The sequence below is a fragment of the Semicossyphus pulcher genome, unplaced genomic scaffold (genome assembly GCF_022749685.1).
Source record: "Semicossyphus pulcher isolate SPU_LCO1_2020_fin unplaced genomic scaffold, fSemPul1.0.p SCAF_2, whole genome shotgun sequence".
NCBI lineage: Eukaryota > Metazoa > Chordata > Actinopteri > Labriformes > Labridae > Semicossyphus > Semicossyphus pulcher.
In genome coordinates this window covers 19,375,527-19,392,500 of record NW_027211693.1, presented here as the reverse complement: position 1 = coordinate 19,392,500, position 16,974 = coordinate 19,375,527, and the positions used below count along the sequence as shown (strand labels likewise).

The 16,974-nt window shown below is 38.3% G+C and overlaps 1 protein-coding gene and 13 non-coding genes across 14 annotated transcripts; 1 reads left to right on the top strand and 13 right to left on the bottom strand.

Annotated features, from left to right (window-relative positions):
• Nucleotides 1–352: 352 nt before the first annotated feature.
• On the bottom strand, nucleotides 353–424 carry trnaw-cca (transfer RNA tryptophan (anticodon CCA)). The gene has a single exon. It is a non-coding gene; the product is annotated as a tRNA-Trp (tRNA).
• A 164-nt stretch (nucleotides 425–588) lies between these two features.
• On the bottom strand, nucleotides 589–660 carry trnaw-cca (transfer RNA tryptophan (anticodon CCA)). The gene has a single exon. It is a non-coding gene; the product is annotated as a tRNA-Trp (tRNA).
• A 2,867-nt stretch (nucleotides 661–3,527) lies between these two features.
• Nucleotides 3,528–6,725, top strand: LOC138597795 (G2/M phase-specific E3 ubiquitin-protein ligase-like). Its single transcript, XM_069669316.1, has 7 exons — nucleotides 3,528–3,548; nucleotides 3,925–4,011; nucleotides 4,318–4,568; nucleotides 5,226–5,354; nucleotides 5,557–5,697; nucleotides 6,274–6,385; nucleotides 6,508–6,725. Exons 2-7 carry the CDS (start codon nucleotides 3,975–3,977, stop codon nucleotides 6,723–6,725), a joined length of 888 nt encoding a protein of 295 aa, XP_069525417.1. The 5' UTR covers nucleotides 3,528–3,548; nucleotides 3,925–3,974.
• A 5,120-nt stretch (nucleotides 6,726–11,845) lies between these two features.
• trnaw-cca (transfer RNA tryptophan (anticodon CCA)) lies at nucleotides 11,846–11,917 on the bottom strand. The gene has a single exon. It is a non-coding gene; the product is annotated as a tRNA-Trp (tRNA).
• Nucleotides 11,918–12,077: 160 nt separating this feature from the next.
• On the bottom strand, nucleotides 12,078–12,149 carry trnaw-cca (transfer RNA tryptophan (anticodon CCA)). The gene has a single exon. It is a non-coding gene; the product is annotated as a tRNA-Trp (tRNA).
• A 160-nt stretch (nucleotides 12,150–12,309) lies between these two features.
• On the bottom strand, nucleotides 12,310–12,381 carry trnaw-cca (transfer RNA tryptophan (anticodon CCA)). Its single transcript has one exon. It is a non-coding gene; the product is annotated as a tRNA-Trp (tRNA).
• Nucleotides 12,382–12,545: 164 nt separating this feature from the next.
• On the bottom strand, nucleotides 12,546–12,617 carry trnaw-cca (transfer RNA tryptophan (anticodon CCA)). The gene has a single exon. It is a non-coding gene; the product is annotated as a tRNA-Trp (tRNA).
• A 164-nt stretch (nucleotides 12,618–12,781) lies between these two features.
• On the bottom strand, nucleotides 12,782–12,853 carry trnaw-cca (transfer RNA tryptophan (anticodon CCA)). Its single transcript has one exon. It is a non-coding gene; the product is annotated as a tRNA-Trp (tRNA).
• A 164-nt stretch (nucleotides 12,854–13,017) lies between these two features.
• On the bottom strand, nucleotides 13,018–13,089 carry trnaw-cca (transfer RNA tryptophan (anticodon CCA)). The gene has a single exon. It is a non-coding gene; the product is annotated as a tRNA-Trp (tRNA).
• A 164-nt stretch (nucleotides 13,090–13,253) lies between these two features.
• trnaw-cca (transfer RNA tryptophan (anticodon CCA)) lies at nucleotides 13,254–13,325 on the bottom strand. The gene has a single exon. It is a non-coding gene; the product is annotated as a tRNA-Trp (tRNA).
• Nucleotides 13,326–13,489: 164 nt separating this feature from the next.
• On the bottom strand, nucleotides 13,490–13,561 carry trnaw-cca (transfer RNA tryptophan (anticodon CCA)). Its single transcript has one exon. It is a non-coding gene; the product is annotated as a tRNA-Trp (tRNA).
• A 164-nt stretch (nucleotides 13,562–13,725) lies between these two features.
• Nucleotides 13,726–13,797, bottom strand: trnaw-cca (transfer RNA tryptophan (anticodon CCA)). Its single transcript has one exon. It is a non-coding gene; the product is annotated as a tRNA-Trp (tRNA).
• Nucleotides 13,798–13,958: 161 nt separating this feature from the next.
• On the bottom strand, nucleotides 13,959–14,030 carry trnaw-cca (transfer RNA tryptophan (anticodon CCA)). Its single transcript has one exon. It is a non-coding gene; the product is annotated as a tRNA-Trp (tRNA).
• A 164-nt stretch (nucleotides 14,031–14,194) lies between these two features.
• Nucleotides 14,195–14,266, bottom strand: trnaw-cca (transfer RNA tryptophan (anticodon CCA)). The gene has a single exon. It is a non-coding gene; the product is annotated as a tRNA-Trp (tRNA).
• Between the last annotated feature and the right edge of the window lie 2,708 nt (nucleotides 14,267–16,974).

The following is a 16,974-nucleotide window of genomic DNA, read 5'->3' as shown; positions in this document are numbered from 1 at the left end:
TGGAACGGTTCATTAATGATATTGCATGTGGGGCATATAGGTTCCTTGAAGTGACGAGCTTTGCTCTTGAAGAATGAATTAGAATTGATGATAAATATTGGGTGATGTAATTTGAAAGAACTTAATTTAATTGAACACGCAACCTTCTGCTCTAGAGTCAGACACGCTACTGTTACACCACAAACCCAGATTTTTTTCTGCAGGAGTAGCATTTTAGAGATGAAAATGTGGTGGAACGGTTCATTAATGATATTGCATGTGGGGCATATAGGTTCCTTGAAATGACGAGCTTTGCTCTTGAAGAATGAATTAGAATTGATGATAAATATTGGGTGACCTAATGTGAAACAAGTGACCCTGACGTGATTTGAACACGCAACCTTCTGATCTGGAGTCAGATGCGCAACCGTTGCGCCACAAGGTCAAGAGTCTTCTGCAGTAGTAGCATTTTAGAGATGAAAATGTGGTGTAACGGTTCATTAATGATATTGCATGAGGGGTAAGTAGGTTCCTTGAAGTGACAAGGTTTGCTCTTGAAGAATGAATTAGAATTGATGATAAATATTGGGTGATCTAATGTGAAACAAGTGACCCTGACGTGATTTGAACACGCAACCATTTGATCTGGAGTCAGACGCGCTACCGTTGCGCCACAAGGTCCAAAATCTTCTGCAGTAGTAGCATTTTAGAGATGAAAATCTGGTGTAACGGTTCATTAATGATATTGCATGTGTGGTATATAGGTTCCTTGAAGTGACGAGCTTTGCTCTTGAAGAATGAATTAGAATTGATGATAAATATTGGGTGATCTAATGTGAAACTATGAAGGACAAAAAATGACATAAGCATAAATAAATAAATAAATGAATAAATGATCAAATAAATGCATATATACCAAATAAATACATAAAAGGGCTATTATATATTAATTAATCAATTTACTTATTTATTTCTACATTTATTTATTTATTTATTCATTTCGACATTTATTTAGTTATTTATTTCTACATTTATTTCTACATTTCCACATCTATTTATTTATGTATTTCTACATTTATTTATTTATTTCTACATTTCCACATCTATTTATTTATGTATTTCTACATTTCTACATTTATTTATTTATTTATTCCCACATTTATTTATTTATGTATTTCTGTGTCCATGTCGTACGAGGAAAAGTAAATATGCAAATTGAGTGGGTGGACCTAACGTCACTCTGAAGCAGGATTGGTCAGCTGGGAAAACCAGACCGTAGCAATCGATTACTATCAACTCTAACCTTGGTAACATAATTGCTACTCCCGCAATGGCTTCGTCTGGGAGGCCGCTGCCAGATCTGCTGCGGGATTTAGCTAACCAGCTTGAAAACAGTAAGTTACACCTGTGCAGATCGATCATTTAACAAGTGCGACCACAAAAGTGGTTATATAACAAAAAAAACAAAGGCTACTGTACTAACTTAAACTGAATTCACCGACCATGTTGTTATTTTTTTCTGCAGCACCGGCTGCTGTAAACGCGGCAAATTCACGTCAGCCGTCAAATTCACCTCCACCATCACACACACCCGCACACCCAGTTGACGGTGGGTTTCCGCAATTAACGTTTTGTGATACGAAATAAGAGACTGTACGGATGAAAAAATTAAGAATGTGTGTCAGTTTGGTTGTGTAGACTAATATGTAATTCAATCGGTGATGATGGGTTTCTTCAGTTGCGCTGTGCAGTTATAAGTGCAGTTATTATTATGTCCTAAAATGCCTGTTGTCTTCACTTTATCCTAGCCGAAGTTTCAAGACTGTTTGGCCCGTACAGACAGGGAGGGAGAAGGTTGACAGATCGGCGATCCCTTGCTGTGCCCGCACAACTTTATTCTTACACTCATAACTTCTGCTGTCTTAACGATAAAAATGTGGAGCTAGTCCCCAATCGATTTGCCAAACAGAGGCTTGCTGCTGCAGGATTGGGGGATAAACGTCTTACATTTCAAGGTTTGTATAGAATCATAATCACAATTTAGACCCTTTTTTGGAGGATGTCTGCTGTATGTGAATTTATGATTAAAATTTTATTTTATTGTAATACACTATTATAATATTAAGTACTTTTTATGTTAGTAATTGCCTTTGTTATACATATCCTCTGTCTTCTCTTCTCAGGCAGTCAGACAAATTCAACTGAGTTCAGTGACTTCCTCTTAGCAGCATTTCCAAAACTCAGAGAGGGAGGGGGATTTGAACTGCTTAAAATTTCTGGAGCAACACGAAGTCGCCAACTGGTCATCATCCCCTGTCCCAATGACGGCTACCATGTCCGACATCTTAAAGATGCACAAACCCAGATTGGTCATGCTACCATTTTCATTCGACCTCTTCAAAGAAATCTGAATGTGGAGCCTGTATGTTTCTCATTTAAAAACTGCTCTTGCAGATTATGAATGTCAGTTACATGATTATTTTTTGTGTGTAATTTTATTCTGATCTCCTCTACAGATATGTCAACCAGGATGCAGTAGGGAGCTGGTTGGACCACCTCAGAAATGTGTCAGATGTGGAGAAGAATTCCCTTTTTCAAGTATTAAGGCTCATAGTGATGACTGCATGAGGTATTGCTCTACATAGTTAATGTATCATATTTGTCAGCATGTATAGTCATATATCAAGAAAGGGGGCATACAGCAGGGCACCTCCAGCCAGCAGTTGTAGAGTGTCTTGATAGTGACTGTGTGTATGTGTACCTTGCAGTGCGAAATGTATTCAAAAACAAAGAGTGCAAACATTGTGACATACAGCATCTTTTGATTGAAAGTATGGGCCCAAATAGTCCTCTTTTTATTTAAAAAAAGTCACTTTGTAAAAGGCAAAATGGGGATTTCTGCATGTCCTGGATATTTTCTAAGAACTGTAACTAACTGTTGAATTTAAATTTATTTTCAACTCTTGTTACTACATTGCTGTTCTTTTGGAATTGTATCTTGCAATGTGATCAAAACACTAACAAAAATCACCTCTTTATATCTAAGACAATTACAGAGCAGTGTTGAGGGGCAAATGGAGGTTGCCACAGAAAGTCCACGCACTCCCCAACGTGAAGGTAGATTTGTGAGCTCGTTGACAAGACAGCAGGAGAGTCAAACAGCAAGGGCCAGCAACATGGACAACTCAGTGCCCCATCAAGGAAATATGCCTACAGCTCAGATTATTGATTTAGATCCCTTTGAGGAGAGAGGCTTTTCTGGTGTGTTACATGAAATCTGCACATTACTGTATATATTATATATGGATATATATAATATATAGATTAAATCATATTTTTTTGTATTTCCTTTTTTTTTTTTACTGTTATAGATTGGAAAATTGAGCCAGATCCTGCCGAAGCAGCAAATAAGTTCAAAGAAGAGATTTCAAATCAGTATGCGACTGGAAAACCACTAAGTCTGGTCATGGATCTTGGAGACAGTGCAGAAGACAGGGAAAGGGCAATCCTTGCTTTTTATAAAATGGCTCATGTTGAGTGGGCTTCCCCTTTGGCATGCACACTGAAGGGTAAATGTCTTACACACTAATACAAACAAAAAAAACTAAAGATAAAAAATGTTAACCAATTTATGTTTATTAATTTAACCTATACTTCTACAGGGAATAGAAATGTAATGTTACATCTAATCACAAGGAAAGTAACAGAGGTGGACAAACACATTAAATGACAGATATTAGATAGCAAAGTGCAGGCTCAGTTAAAGCAGTCATAAATGGGTAGAGAATGATTATTTGGAATTTTCTGTAAGTTATGGAGCAGTAGAGGTATTTAGATCTGTAGTTGCCATCCCAAATTATCACATACGATTTCTAAACAGCAAACGATATTTTCCTTACTATGTTTTTTTCTACTGATTTATGCAATGTGTGTCTTCTTCTTTAGGAGATCCAGCAACTGGTGATGGTGTGACTCGCCATTTCTTTGCAACAACCATGTCCAAACTTCAGTATGGTTTTGACATCAAATTTAGTAAGTAAAAAATATTATTTTTAATTCTATTTATTTCACTGATGTTTTGTGATGCATTGTGACTGAGCTTGTTTATCAGCAATGGGGTTCTTTGTTTGGTCTCTGCCAGTCCCACTCTGAAAAAAAATCTGTCCCCAGACAAGTACAATAATCCTGCCTGATTGCTGCATGTGCATGTTTGTGAATATATCTGTTTCTATATCTGCTAATTGATGGAATGAACTTTACAAATGCTGTATGACAGCAGAATATCTATTTCCTTTACATTACCTTATATATGGTTTGACTGTTTTCTTTTATTTTAAGCGCCAGGGGGAACACTTCTGTTTGAGGGTGAGAAAGATCATTTGATTCCCTCCACTTCCCATTTCCTTCTGGAGAGCGACTTCTTTGTTGTTGCTGGCCGAATGATTGGTCATTCATTTCTACATGGTGGGCCAAGCCTTGGGGGACTGAGCCCAGCAATCCTGCATGTGCTCTTTGGTGGATCCCCAGAAGAAGCCACCATAGATATAAAGGACTGTGCTGACCTTGATATCCGTGAGACAATCAAGATGGTATGATAACTTTTTTCAAAAACATTTTACCAAGAATAAGTAGGGGTAAAACAGTAAACAGTATGACATTGGAACAAAATTGTCACTGAGTATTTTTAGACTAATACTATTTCAATACTATTTATTCAGCAGATCAACATAGATAATTCAGCAATCAAATCATGTTCTACTTTGCACCACCTGGGAGTGCTTGAATAAATCACTCAGTTATAGTGACAGATGCCATTTTGTAAAATGTTATTTGAGCAAACATGATTTTAACAAATTACTTATTATAAGAGAAACCATTTGTACTGAAGCATAATGCATTCACTTGAGAAAAAAATATTAGTTTTTCTAAATTCGCAAGATTTCTGAAGAGATTGTTTTATAGATTTAAGTATTTTCATGAAAATAACACATCTCCTTAATCAGAAAAACGTAACAAATATTTTTTTCTCAAGTGGATGCATTACGCTTCTGTACAGATGGCTTTGTTTTTGCTTGAGTAATACAAAAACTGATAATTACATTTTTCATGTGATTTGAAACAAATGTTTTCTGACTCAATTCATTAATAACTTCAATTTAGAAATAAAAATAACCTTTTCATATATTAATGTTTGAAAACAAAGTGTTCTTGAGATATCAATTATAATTTCTAATTTTCATTATAAGCTGGATGGTACAGCAGAATTATCAGCTGATGTAAAGGACACCATCAATGAGCTGGCAATGTCCTGGGATTTGCCTCTAGTCACATCTGAGAACAGGAGATGGCTGCTGGACAAACTCCTCATCCATGCTGTGAGTATACTGTACTAAACAGATCATTGAAATCCCACTGGACAGAGATGGAGTTTTGACTGAATTTTCCACATTTCGGCAATTTGGCTTTTTTCCCCCTGTGAGATACACAAATAAACATTGATGGGTTTGTCATAAGAGCTTCGAGTTGAACAGAAGTAAGGCTGCTTGGCTTTTCTGTTGTGATGCATATGTTTTACAGGTCCTTCGAAGGACTTCCAGACAAGTCAAACAGTTACGACGGGGGTTAAAGGAGACACTGATTTGGCCTTTGCTAACAGAGAGGAAAGACACAATTCCCCTTCTCTTTCCAGGGACATCTGATATGCAGTGCACACCACAGGTAAATGCTCAAAGTCAAAAACACTCCAACTAGCCCCAGGAAGTTGGTCTTATTTTCTACTTTCAGGAAGCCACTGGTTTCAGTACATTTCAGTTAATTATATAAGTTGCTTGACTGAAAAATAATCATGACTATTTTGCTGATCATAAAATCATTCATAAATAAATAAAATCATTCTTCAATTTTTTTAAAGACAAAAAATGCAGTATATCTCAGCTTTTAAAAATATGATAGATTGTTAGTTCAACTAAAAAAGATTTTTAAAGACTTCAATTTCGACTATACTTTAACTGTAACTTTTAAAATTGTTTCTGACATTTCATAGACAAATTAAGATTAGAGCTTTAAAAATATTTATTAGATTATTGTTTAATGAAACTTATTGTTAGTTGCAACCCTATACTTGGGAGAGACCTGAAGGGAAATTAATCCAAAATCCTTATAATAATTTATATTTATTATAAGCTTTTATCAGTGTGTCAACTATGTCTTATATTTATCTGTATGGCATTTTTATTGTACTTTCTTGGCTGTTTGAAAAAGCAGGTGATAAATGATTAAAAATTATTTTGTCAGATGGTCTTGGAAAAGATAAACTGGCCTTCACAGGACCAAGAGGAAGAGAGTGATGTATCTTTGGAAGATGCATGTAGGATCACAGGATACCTTCGCACGTTCATTGAGAATGGTAAGTAGATGTGTAATTAATGTAAGAGTCCTCCCAGGTTGTTTAACTGGAGGTCTGTTTTATATTGTACTGATTTTACAAATTAATAACATAAACATGTACTTTCTTCTCTCCTGTGGTAGCCTCACCAAACCTACTTGGGAAACTTGTGCGGTTTTGGGTGGGCTGGGATGTACTTCCCAGACAGTTGGATGTTGAAGTGGTGGAGAGCAGCTTCCCTGGGTCATCCACCTGCTTTCATCTCCTTAAACTCCCAGCACATTGCAAAGACTATAATATCTTCGAAAGAGACATCCTTGCTGCTATCTGGAGTGTTGATACTGGTTTTGGATTGGTCTAAGGAGTGTGCATGTGTTACTGTCCCCCAGTTCAGCATATCATAACTGTAGAAAATGTTTTGCCTTTGGCTATTTAAAAACTGTTATCGTTCCTGGGGAAAAAATGCAACTAGTTCAGTTAAAAATCATTTGAGTGAGACCAAAAGTAGCACATAGTTCTGTCAGTGTGCAACCCTTGTCAAAAAAGGAAAAACCCAAGTGTAATTAATAACATTAATAATGGATGCATTCCATTTAGACAATAGTTCAGCACTCGGGTACTGCGCCTGCTGGGTCACTGTTATTTCTTATTGGGACAACTGATGAAATGCAGCCAATGTCAGCATTATCATGTACACCTGTACTTTTCCTGCATTGACTTTGAATTCAAAAGAACTCCATTGAAAAAGAGTCCATTGTTTAAAGTGAGACACCCTGAGTTCTTGTTCTTTTATCTTCTTCTGAAAGAGGGTAGAAAAGCAGATTGTTGTGCTGCCTGATTCGCAGAATGTCTCTTTATTTACATTTCAGCTAAATGTTTTAGAACAAGAAATCTTTACAACAGGACAGTTATTGTGGTTTATGAATGTTAGATAACCATAAGAATTAAACATGTTTTAACCTTCTAGATGTTCGTGAGCATGTTGTACATTACAGAAGGTATTTTATATGAAGACTGTTGATAATAAAATACATAAAAACACTTGATGTCCTGCCCTTACCATTTGTCAAATGTAAATTTCATTATGTTTGTTATACAAGTACAAAAAATACAAATCTCATTTATAATCGTTAAATGTATAGCAAACTCACTACCCCTTGCTTCTCCATTTAGCTTGAACCTTGTGAATTTGGAATTTACTGGAGCATTTCTGACAACAGGCTCACAGTTTGTATGTAGACATCCAACACATTGGACAGAGGACCGTCAGGCTCTGGTAGACTTTCTACTTCCTGCTCAGTCAGCGAGCGCTGCAGTTCAACTTCAGGGACAACAACATCTGGATGTCGATGACCACATGGTCCAGGCCAGTCAACTCCATACTCTATGTCAACCTGTAATTACAGGAGATACAGTTACAGGGTCTGTTCTACCAGAATCAGTGATTGTATTCATTATCTAAAGACATGAAAGCCGTCCTCAAACTGTGTAACTGGTAACTTAATAAAACCTAGTTTTAAAATAACTGGTTGAACGTATCAAATTCTCAATTCAACATTGTAGCAACAATTTTAAAGCTCCATTTAGTTACTGGATATCAAACTACTTTAGTAGTTTGGTCATTGACATAAGTGTGGCTGAGTGCCTTATTTCCTCTTACAATATTCGATTCATGACGTGCATCACTTTATTCTCTAAAACCTATTTTCTGAGTATATTTTCAGTGTATTGAAATAATATGTTTTCTTTTATGTTTTGCAATCTCAAACCTCTATTTAAACTATTTAAAATGGTACTTTATCGATAACTTCAAAACACTTCATCTTATGTTCAAAACATTTCAAATAAACCTATTTTAAAAATTAATTTTGAAATGTAAATACAAAACATAACCACAAAATAATGTGTTAGCCACCGTAGAAACTCGGGGTTACTTACTAAAGATTTTAGGTCGAATAAATACTAGGAAATAATAAATATAGTTGGTTGTGCAACCTGACATTTACTAAAAGAATGTAAAAAAGTGAATTAAAACACTTTGAAATATTATTTAACAAATGAGACTTATGTAAACATTATTCTACAGATGCAGCCGTGCAGAACAGAACTTTGGAGTGGTCTGTCCCTGCATTAACAATTGAAACACTTGTATAATATTAGATAAGGTGGTTAGGATGTTGACTATTATGTAGGACAGTCATACAAAAAAATTCAAACCTGCATGGGGTCTTGCGGTGCCTCACGCTCATGGCGAGTCCACAGTTGAAGTGGGGACCGATTTCCCTCAGTGCTCAGCCGGTGGCAGTTCCAGCCATGCTGGAAAACCTCAAGGTGTTTCTGGATGTGAGGCAGAAAGCACCAGTGTAGAGCATACAGGTGAACTTCGCTGTCAGGATTGAGAAAGCCCTCTCTCTCAAGGTTTGTGAAGATTGTGTAGAACAGATCAAGCACTCCCACGTAAACGTCTCTCCAGAGTCTCTCTATTCTGATTGAAAAAAGTAAGACTGTTTATCATTACGTCATTCCAAATTACTGGTGTGAAAACAACCTAACAGTAACCAATGATGGACATAATCCACAGATCTGTTTAAAAATGCATTTTGAGTACAAAAGAAAAGGAGGCATCTGGGTTACAAATGTTACCTTTGATTATGGACACTCCTGCCAGCAATATGGGAACTCCTGTTAAGTCCTCTGTTAGTCACCATGTAGCGTGCAACAGCAACATTTTCCCCTCCTTTATCTGACCTCACACGAGATGGCACACCGTAGACATCCACAGCTTCTAGAAAGCTTCTCAAGACTGTTGCTGCACGGTTGTTGGTGGCGGCATGCAGGTACACAATGAGACGACTAAAACCGTCAACACCACCATGCACAACGAAACGCCATCTGAAATATTTATGTATGGACATATATTAAGAGCAACCACTACATGTACCATGGATCTCTTACCCCTTTTCCATCAAGACATTTCCAGGATTCAAACTGGATTCAATGTATGGTTCTGTAAAGTGTTTTGAATTAAAGTAGTTAGCTATCTATCTCGTTTTCAACATATTATTTACTGTGCTGAGGTTTCTATGATATTTTGTAAAACTCGTTGAAGTTGTTACTATTCTTCAGATAGCCTACCTTATCAATTTATGATTGCCATCAATGTGCCACAAACTGTTAGGCGCTGGTACAGAGTACCTCCTGCGCCTTCGAGGGTTAAGCTGGAGGGTGCGCATCAAAACTCCATGGGGATCCATGCGACGCATTGATTCCTGCACACGCTGTCCTATAATATGCAAAAAGGGACACAAAATTAGGTTTACTCAAAAACAAGTTGACCCTCTCCTAAAATGTAGCCTGGCAGTAAATGAAGCATCTTTTCTCCCCACATTCTAAGCAGTGTTCATTTTGGCAACCAATTTTAATTTAATTTATGTCTTAGTCTTTTGACTAAAATGCATATTAGTTTAGTGAGTCACATTTTATTCATTTGAATTATCGTTAGTTGTAGTCTAGTTTTATTCCACAAAGTTTTTGTATGTTTTAGTCTATGAAATCCATATAGGTTATGGTCTATGGTCAGGTTAATGAAATCAGTACAGAAACCTTTCATCAAGCACACAGGTAATTTTTGATGCACAATAATCCTAAAGTTTTCTCCTGTAGTACTTCCAACTAGAGTCTAAACTACATGCATGGGTCAGCTGTTTCTCTCTCTCTCTCTCACTCTCTCTGACTCTCTCTCTCTGACCTTCCCAATCAGATGAATGGGTATGACTCCAATCACTTACTCTGTATGCGAATGCCTTTTGCATGCAGGTGCCCAGCCATCATTTTGTACCCACAGTTGGGATGGTGCTGAAGAATTTGGGTGACAGTTTCATCCAGATCCTTGTCCTCCAATGGCGTTAATAGATCGTGGACTCTGATCATAAAGAAAACCATATGGTTAACATTACACAAATACGACAACAGTACAAACAAAACACAGTGATCACAACAGGCCAGTTGTTTTTTCATTAGCTTAGCTGCAATTAAAATTGAAACCAGAGATAGCTGACATTTTTGCCTGATAAATGGAGGCAGCTGTCTAACATCTTTACCATCTCTGTTGCTGTCACAGTCAGCAGGCGACAGCAGACACTGTGGTCGAAAAGTCCAAAAATTACCACAACACCCCCACCGCACCCCTCCATTTGGTGGAGGACGCCACTAAAATACAACAGAAGAAAATGACCATCGAAATCAATGGCTAATGTAGCTAGCTTCGGCGTGCTAGTCGACAGCCTCGGAAGCTAATAACCAGCCTTGACAGCCGATCCAAAGGGTTGTACTGTTAGAAGCATGACCCTGGTCGAATGAATAGGCGGCTGCTCATCTACAACCGCCGGGCTCTCAGTTACCAGCGCTTGGCTTATCATTGAACAGATCAGTAGCTGGCTTCGGCAAGGATATAGCCTCCCTCAGCCTCTCAATAGTCTTAATTTTGTCCCTATCCCTGCGCCACATGCATATCTCTAAAGGTGACTTCAAACTTCTGCAGCCTGCTTAAGACTAAAGGACTAGGCAGAATTATGATTATTACCTTATCCCATACTGCCCCATCCTCCGACGAATTGTTCTCTCGCACACTCCGAACAACCGCGCAATGTCTCCAGCCGTGTGCCCCATAAGGAGGTGAACTTTAATTATATCTGGAGGTAGAAGGTACGATGGACGTCCTATCGTCGCTTCCTCCGTCTCCGACAGGACGTGAAGCTGGTGGGCGACTTCTTGAAGGCTATCTAGCACTACTAAGTCAACCTCATAATCCATGTCAGCGTTGAGCTGAACTAAATCCTCCAATAATCTTTCCAGACGAAACTGAAGGTAGTCATTGGGTGCGTTGTTCTCAAAATCATTCGCCAAAGATCTTAGATCATTGGCAATGGCTCGAGTAAAGGTTTCCATGACTACGTGAAACAAGCTCGACAACTTTTGGTTAGCTAAGCGGCTTGTGGCGCAGCGGGCTCAAGGTATTAAGGCAAAGTTCAAGTCAAGGCAGTAGTAGTAGATCCAATCACACCGATATAACCAATCCCAATTCAGAGTGACTAAGGACCACCCACTCAATTTACATATTTCCTTTTCCTCGTCGGACAGGGACACAGAAATAAATGATGTGGAAATATAGAAATTCATAAATGTAGAAATAATAAATACATAAATAAATGCGGAAATGTAGAAATAAGTAAATAAATAAATATGGAAATGTAGAAATAAATAAATAAATGTAGAAGTAAATAAATAAATAAATGTAGAAATAAATAAATAAATAAATATAAAAATATATAAATAGCCTATTTCATGACCAAAATGTATTTATTTTGGCTTTGGTTTAAGTATTAATCTAATTATTTTTACATTTATTCATTTATCTATCTATTTACTTATTTATTTATTTATTTATGCTTATGTCATTTTTTGTCCTTCATATGAAACAAGTGACCCTGACGTGATTTGAACACGCAACCTTCTGATCTGGAGTCAGATGCGCTACCGTTGCGCCACAAGGTCAAGAGTCTTCTGCAGTAGTAGCATTTTAGAGATGAAAATGTGGTGTAATGGGTCATTAATGATATTGCATGAGGGATACGTAGGTTCCTTGAAGTTTCTTTGCTCTTGAAGAATGAATTAGAATTGATGATAAATATTGGGTGATCTAATGTGAAACAAGTGACCCTGACGTGATTTGAACACGCAACCTTCTGATCTGGAGTCAGACGCGCTACCGTTGCGCCACAAACCCCAAAATCTTCTGCAGTAGTAGCATTTCAGAGATGAAAATGTGGTGTAACGGTTCATTATAGATGTTGCATGTGGGGTATATAGGTTCCTTGAAGTTTCTTTGCTCTTGAAGAATGAATTAGAATTGATGATAAATATTGGGTGACCTAATGTGAAACAAGTGACCCTGATGTGATTTGAACACGCAACCTTCTGATCTGGAGTCAGACGCGCTACCGTTGCGCCACAAGGTCCAAAATCTTCTGCGGTAGTAGCATTTTAGAGATGAAAATGTGGTGTAACGGTTCATTAATGATATTGCATGTGGGGTGTATAGGTTCCTTGAAGTGATGAGCTTTGCTCTTAAAGAATGAATTGGAATTGATGATAGATATTGGGTGATCTAATGTGAAACAAGTGACCCTGACGTGATTTGAACACGCAACCTTCTGATCTGGAGTCAGACGCGCTACCGTTGCGCCACAAGGTCAAGAGTCTTCTGCAGTAGTAGCATTTTAGAGATGAAAATGTGGTGTAACGGTTCATTAATGATATTGCATGAGGGGTAAGTAGGTTCCTTGAAGTGACGAGCTTTGCTCTTGAAGAATGAATTAGAATTGATGATAAATATTGGGTGACCTAATGTGAAACAAGTGACCCTGACGTGATTTAAACACGCAACCTTCTGATCTGGAGTCAGACGCGCTACCGTTGCGCCACAAACCCCAAAATCTTCTGCAGTAGTAGCATTTCAGAGATGAAAATGTGGTGTAACGGTTCATTATAGATGTTGCATGTGGGGCATATAGGTTCCTTGAAGTGACGAGCTTTGCTCTTGAAGAATGAATTAGAATTGATGATAAATATTGGGTGACCTAATGTGAAACAAGTGACCCTGACGTGATTTGAACACGCAACCTTCTGATCTGGAGTCAGACGCGCTACCGTTGCGCCACAAGGTCCAAAATCTTCTGCAGTAGTAGCATTTTAGAGATGAAAATGTGGTGTAACGGTTCATTAATGATATTGCATGTGGGGTGTATAGGTTCCTTGAAGTGATGAGCTTTGCTCTTAAAGAATGAATTGGAATTGATGATAGATATTGGGTGATCTAATGTGAAACAAGTGACCCTGACGTGATTTGAACACGCAACCTTCTGATCTGGAGTCAGACGCGCTACCGTTGCGCCACAAGGTCAAGAGTCTTCTGCAGTAGTAGCATTTTAGAGATGAAAATGTGGTGTAACGGTTCATTAATGATATTGCATGAGGGGTAAGTAGGTTCCTTGAAGTGACGAGCTTTGCTCTTGAAGAATGAATTAGAATTGATGATAAATATTGGGTGATCTAATGTGAAACAAGTGACCCTGACGTGATTTAAACACGCAACCTTCTGATCTGGAGTCAGACGCGCTACCGTTGCACCACAAGGTCAAGAGTCTTCTGCAGTAGTAGCATTTTAGAGATGAAAATGTGGTGTAACGGGTCATTAATGATATTGCATGAGGGGTAAGTAGGTTCCTTGAGGTGACGAGCTTTGCTCTTGAAGAATGAATTAGAATTGATGATAAATATTGGGTGACCTAATGTGAAACAAGTGACCCTGACGTGATTTGAACACGCAACCTTCTGATCTGGAGTCAGACGCGCTACTGTTGCGCCACAAGGTCCAAAATCTTCTGCAGTAGTAGCATTTTAGAGATGAAAATGTGAAACGGTTCATTAATGATATTGCATGTGGGGCATATAGGTCCCTTGAAGTGACGAGCTTTCCTCTTAAAGAATGAATTAGAATTGATGATGAATATTGGGTGATCTAATGTGAAACAAGAGACCCTGACGTGATTTGAACACGCAACCTTCTGATCTGGAGTCAGACGCGCTACCGTTGCGCCACAAGGTCCGAAATCTTCTGCAGTAGTAGCATTTTAGAGATGAAAATGTGGTGTAACGGTTCATTAATGATATTGCATGTGGGGCATATAGGTTCTATGAAGTGACGAGCTTTGCTCTTGAAGAATGAATTAGAATTGATGATAAATATTGGGTGATCTAATGTGAAACAAGTGACCCTGACGTGATTTGAACACGCAACCTTCTGATCTGGAGTCAGACGCGCTACTGTTGCGCCACAAGGTCCGAAATCTTCTGCAGTAGTAGCATATTAGAGATGAAAATGTGGTGTAACGGTTCATTAATGATATTGCATGTGGGGTATATAGGTTCCCTGAAGTGACGACCTTTGCTCTCGAAGAATGAATTAGAATTGATGATAAATGTCAGGCCATCTAATTTGATACAACTGACTCTGATGTGATTGGAACACGCAACTATTACACATGCAGTTCATGGTTTCCGATTAATGACAACTTTTACTCATGAATAATAAATCAGGAATGATATATTACAGTTGGCCAGTCTGACTAGATGTGCCTGACTCTGATTTCAACACACAATCTTCTGATCTAGAGTCAGACAAACTGTCTGTATGCAACAAGATCTTAATTCTTTAAAAAGATTGTGCAAATTATAATGTCTGTAAGGAATATTCCACAGCAGTCAGGATTCACGATTGTAGGTCACAGTTTGTGGACAGTCAATTAACAAATTAAGAAATATCAACTCTGACCAATCAGAGCTTAACGAGTTAACGACACACAGCTGCCGGTGAACAGCTCTCAGTAGGTGGATCAAATATCACTAATTAGTCTAACTCAGGACAGGTGCAAGCAGTTGAACACTGGTCTCTGTTGTCTCAATTTGTGCAGCTACTGAATGCAGATATTCCAGCGTGTTTACCCCACCATGTTAATTTATTATAACACAACATACATCATGTTTATTTTATAAGACAACTGTACTTGTACAATGCAGTATTATTAAATTGTCACACGGTGGCGCCAACAGACTTAACATTGTGGTCGTCTGTAAACATACTGAATTCAATAATGTGTTTTAACCTATTTTTGCATTTATAAATTAAATGTATTTATTGTTTTTTTTCCCACTTTTACTTGTAACACCTATTGCTTATCGAACTTGAGCAATGGTGCAGTCTTACTGCTCTAGCCTATTAATACATTTAGTTAATGAGTCAATTAGTTAATGAAATAGGGGATTAAACAAATTTCCAAAGACAAAATACTGTGAGCAAGTCTAAAACCGTAATTCAATAATTAATAATTGTACACAAACTATAATTGGTCAATAATGATGGAAGCTTTTTCCAGCAGCAGGGGTTATTCAGGGGGTATTTTAACCTGCAGGAAGCTTTGTTAAACACAGTTTGGAGCAGTAGCGCAGACAGACTCTCTGTACCCCGCCCACCCTGCCAGCAGCAACATGTACGTCCTCCCCGCTCGCCTTACATCTAATAGGAAGAGCAGTGGATGGTATGGACAATGGAATAACCATGGCAGGGCATAGCATCACATAAGTGTAGGCCTGTGAAAAGCCTTCAGAGCCTTATAGACCGGAAATAGATCAGATACATCCACGTGATCCTGTGTACTACTGTAATTAAGTAAAAGTAAAAGAGTTTGTTGTATTTCGTTACTTATTTTATATATCAAAACCACATGTTGTGGAGCCGGAACCCACCATCAACTTTACTTATGTTTCTTGTCATCCTTTTTAAAAGACAGTTTGCCTGTCTTACTTAACTTAGAAATGTTCCATAGGAGTTTAACATATTCAGCTACTTTGGTTTGCAGCTGTCAATGGCTAATAAATATTTTTCAGTCAAAAGTTCTTTCTTGCTTTAATCCTTTTTAAGAGTTTACTAGTCTTTACTTTCCAAATCATTTGTCAACCTATTTTTGAATGTTTTTAAAGCGCTTAGAGTTCAGTCAGGCAACTCGCGTTAGTTTGAAATGTTTATTGCAGCAGCAGTACATAGCTTGTGTTTGGCATCCAGGCTTCGACCTCATCACTCCTCGCAGATTTTATTTTACATAAATAACTTGAGGAGTGATGGCACTGGTTTAGCTCAGTTGGTAGACGAGGCGCCCCATGTTCTGAGGCATACAGTCCTCGACATACTGATTGCAGGTTCGAGTCCTTGTCTGCTGATCATTTGGTGCATGTCATTCCCCACGCTCCCTAAATGTCCTGTCTCTCTTCAGCTTTCCTATCAATAAAGGCAAAAGCCCAAAAAAACTTTAAGATTGTTCACAAAAATAGAGGAAATTCAATGCGTACAACAGATGCAAAGTGATGAAATATTGCGAGAATGAGGCCTATCACAGAAACTGAATTCGCACAAACCGTATAACCTGATAGTAAAGCTGATACAGATCCTCAGCTGTTCGTGTTTCCCCAGAGATGAGCCCTGCAGGCTCATTCATAGACCGACCATATGGCTGATATAAACCTTAAGCTACTGTATGTTAAAACACAGAGATGTCTATAGTGTAGTGGGATCACTGGGCATTTATAACCTACACTACAAGCCTACAGCTGTATGCAGATTAAGTGTGCCTGTGATGTTTCATTCCTTTTCTTAAATTTCTTCTCCTCTCTCCATGGAGAAACCAGGACTGACGGGGGCGTGGCGGCCAACACGAGCCAGTGCAGCTTCAGCGCTGTGGCCTTTAGCAATGACAACCCCACCGCCGTTAACAGCAGTTTCTGTGAAATTCTCACCAAAGCCGCTTGACTCTGTCTGTCAGTCTCTTCTCTGGGCCGAGCTGGTGTTGTGTTTTTGTAACAAAGAAACACTGTATATCCACTCAAAAAGAGCTATACAAGACACAATGTTGACCTCTAACTTCTCCTTTGCCTGTCATGGGTGCGTGTGTGAGAGTGTCCCTGCAGGGTACTGTACCACAGCTTTATAAAAATAATCA

Bases quoted from the DNA above. Each gene is read 5' to 3' on its own strand.
- LOC138597795 (XM_069669316.1), top strand. From the start codon at position 3,975: ATGTCCAAACTTCAGTATGGTTTTGACATCAAATTTA. The intron at 5,355-5,556 runs GTGAGTATACTG...TATGTTTTACAG, and splicing joins ACAAACTCCTCATCCATGCT to GTCCTTCGAAGGACTTCCAG. The intron at 5,698-6,273 runs GTAAATGCTCAA...TTATTTTGTCAG, and splicing joins ATATGCAGTGCACACCACAG to ATGGTCTTGGAAAAGATAAA.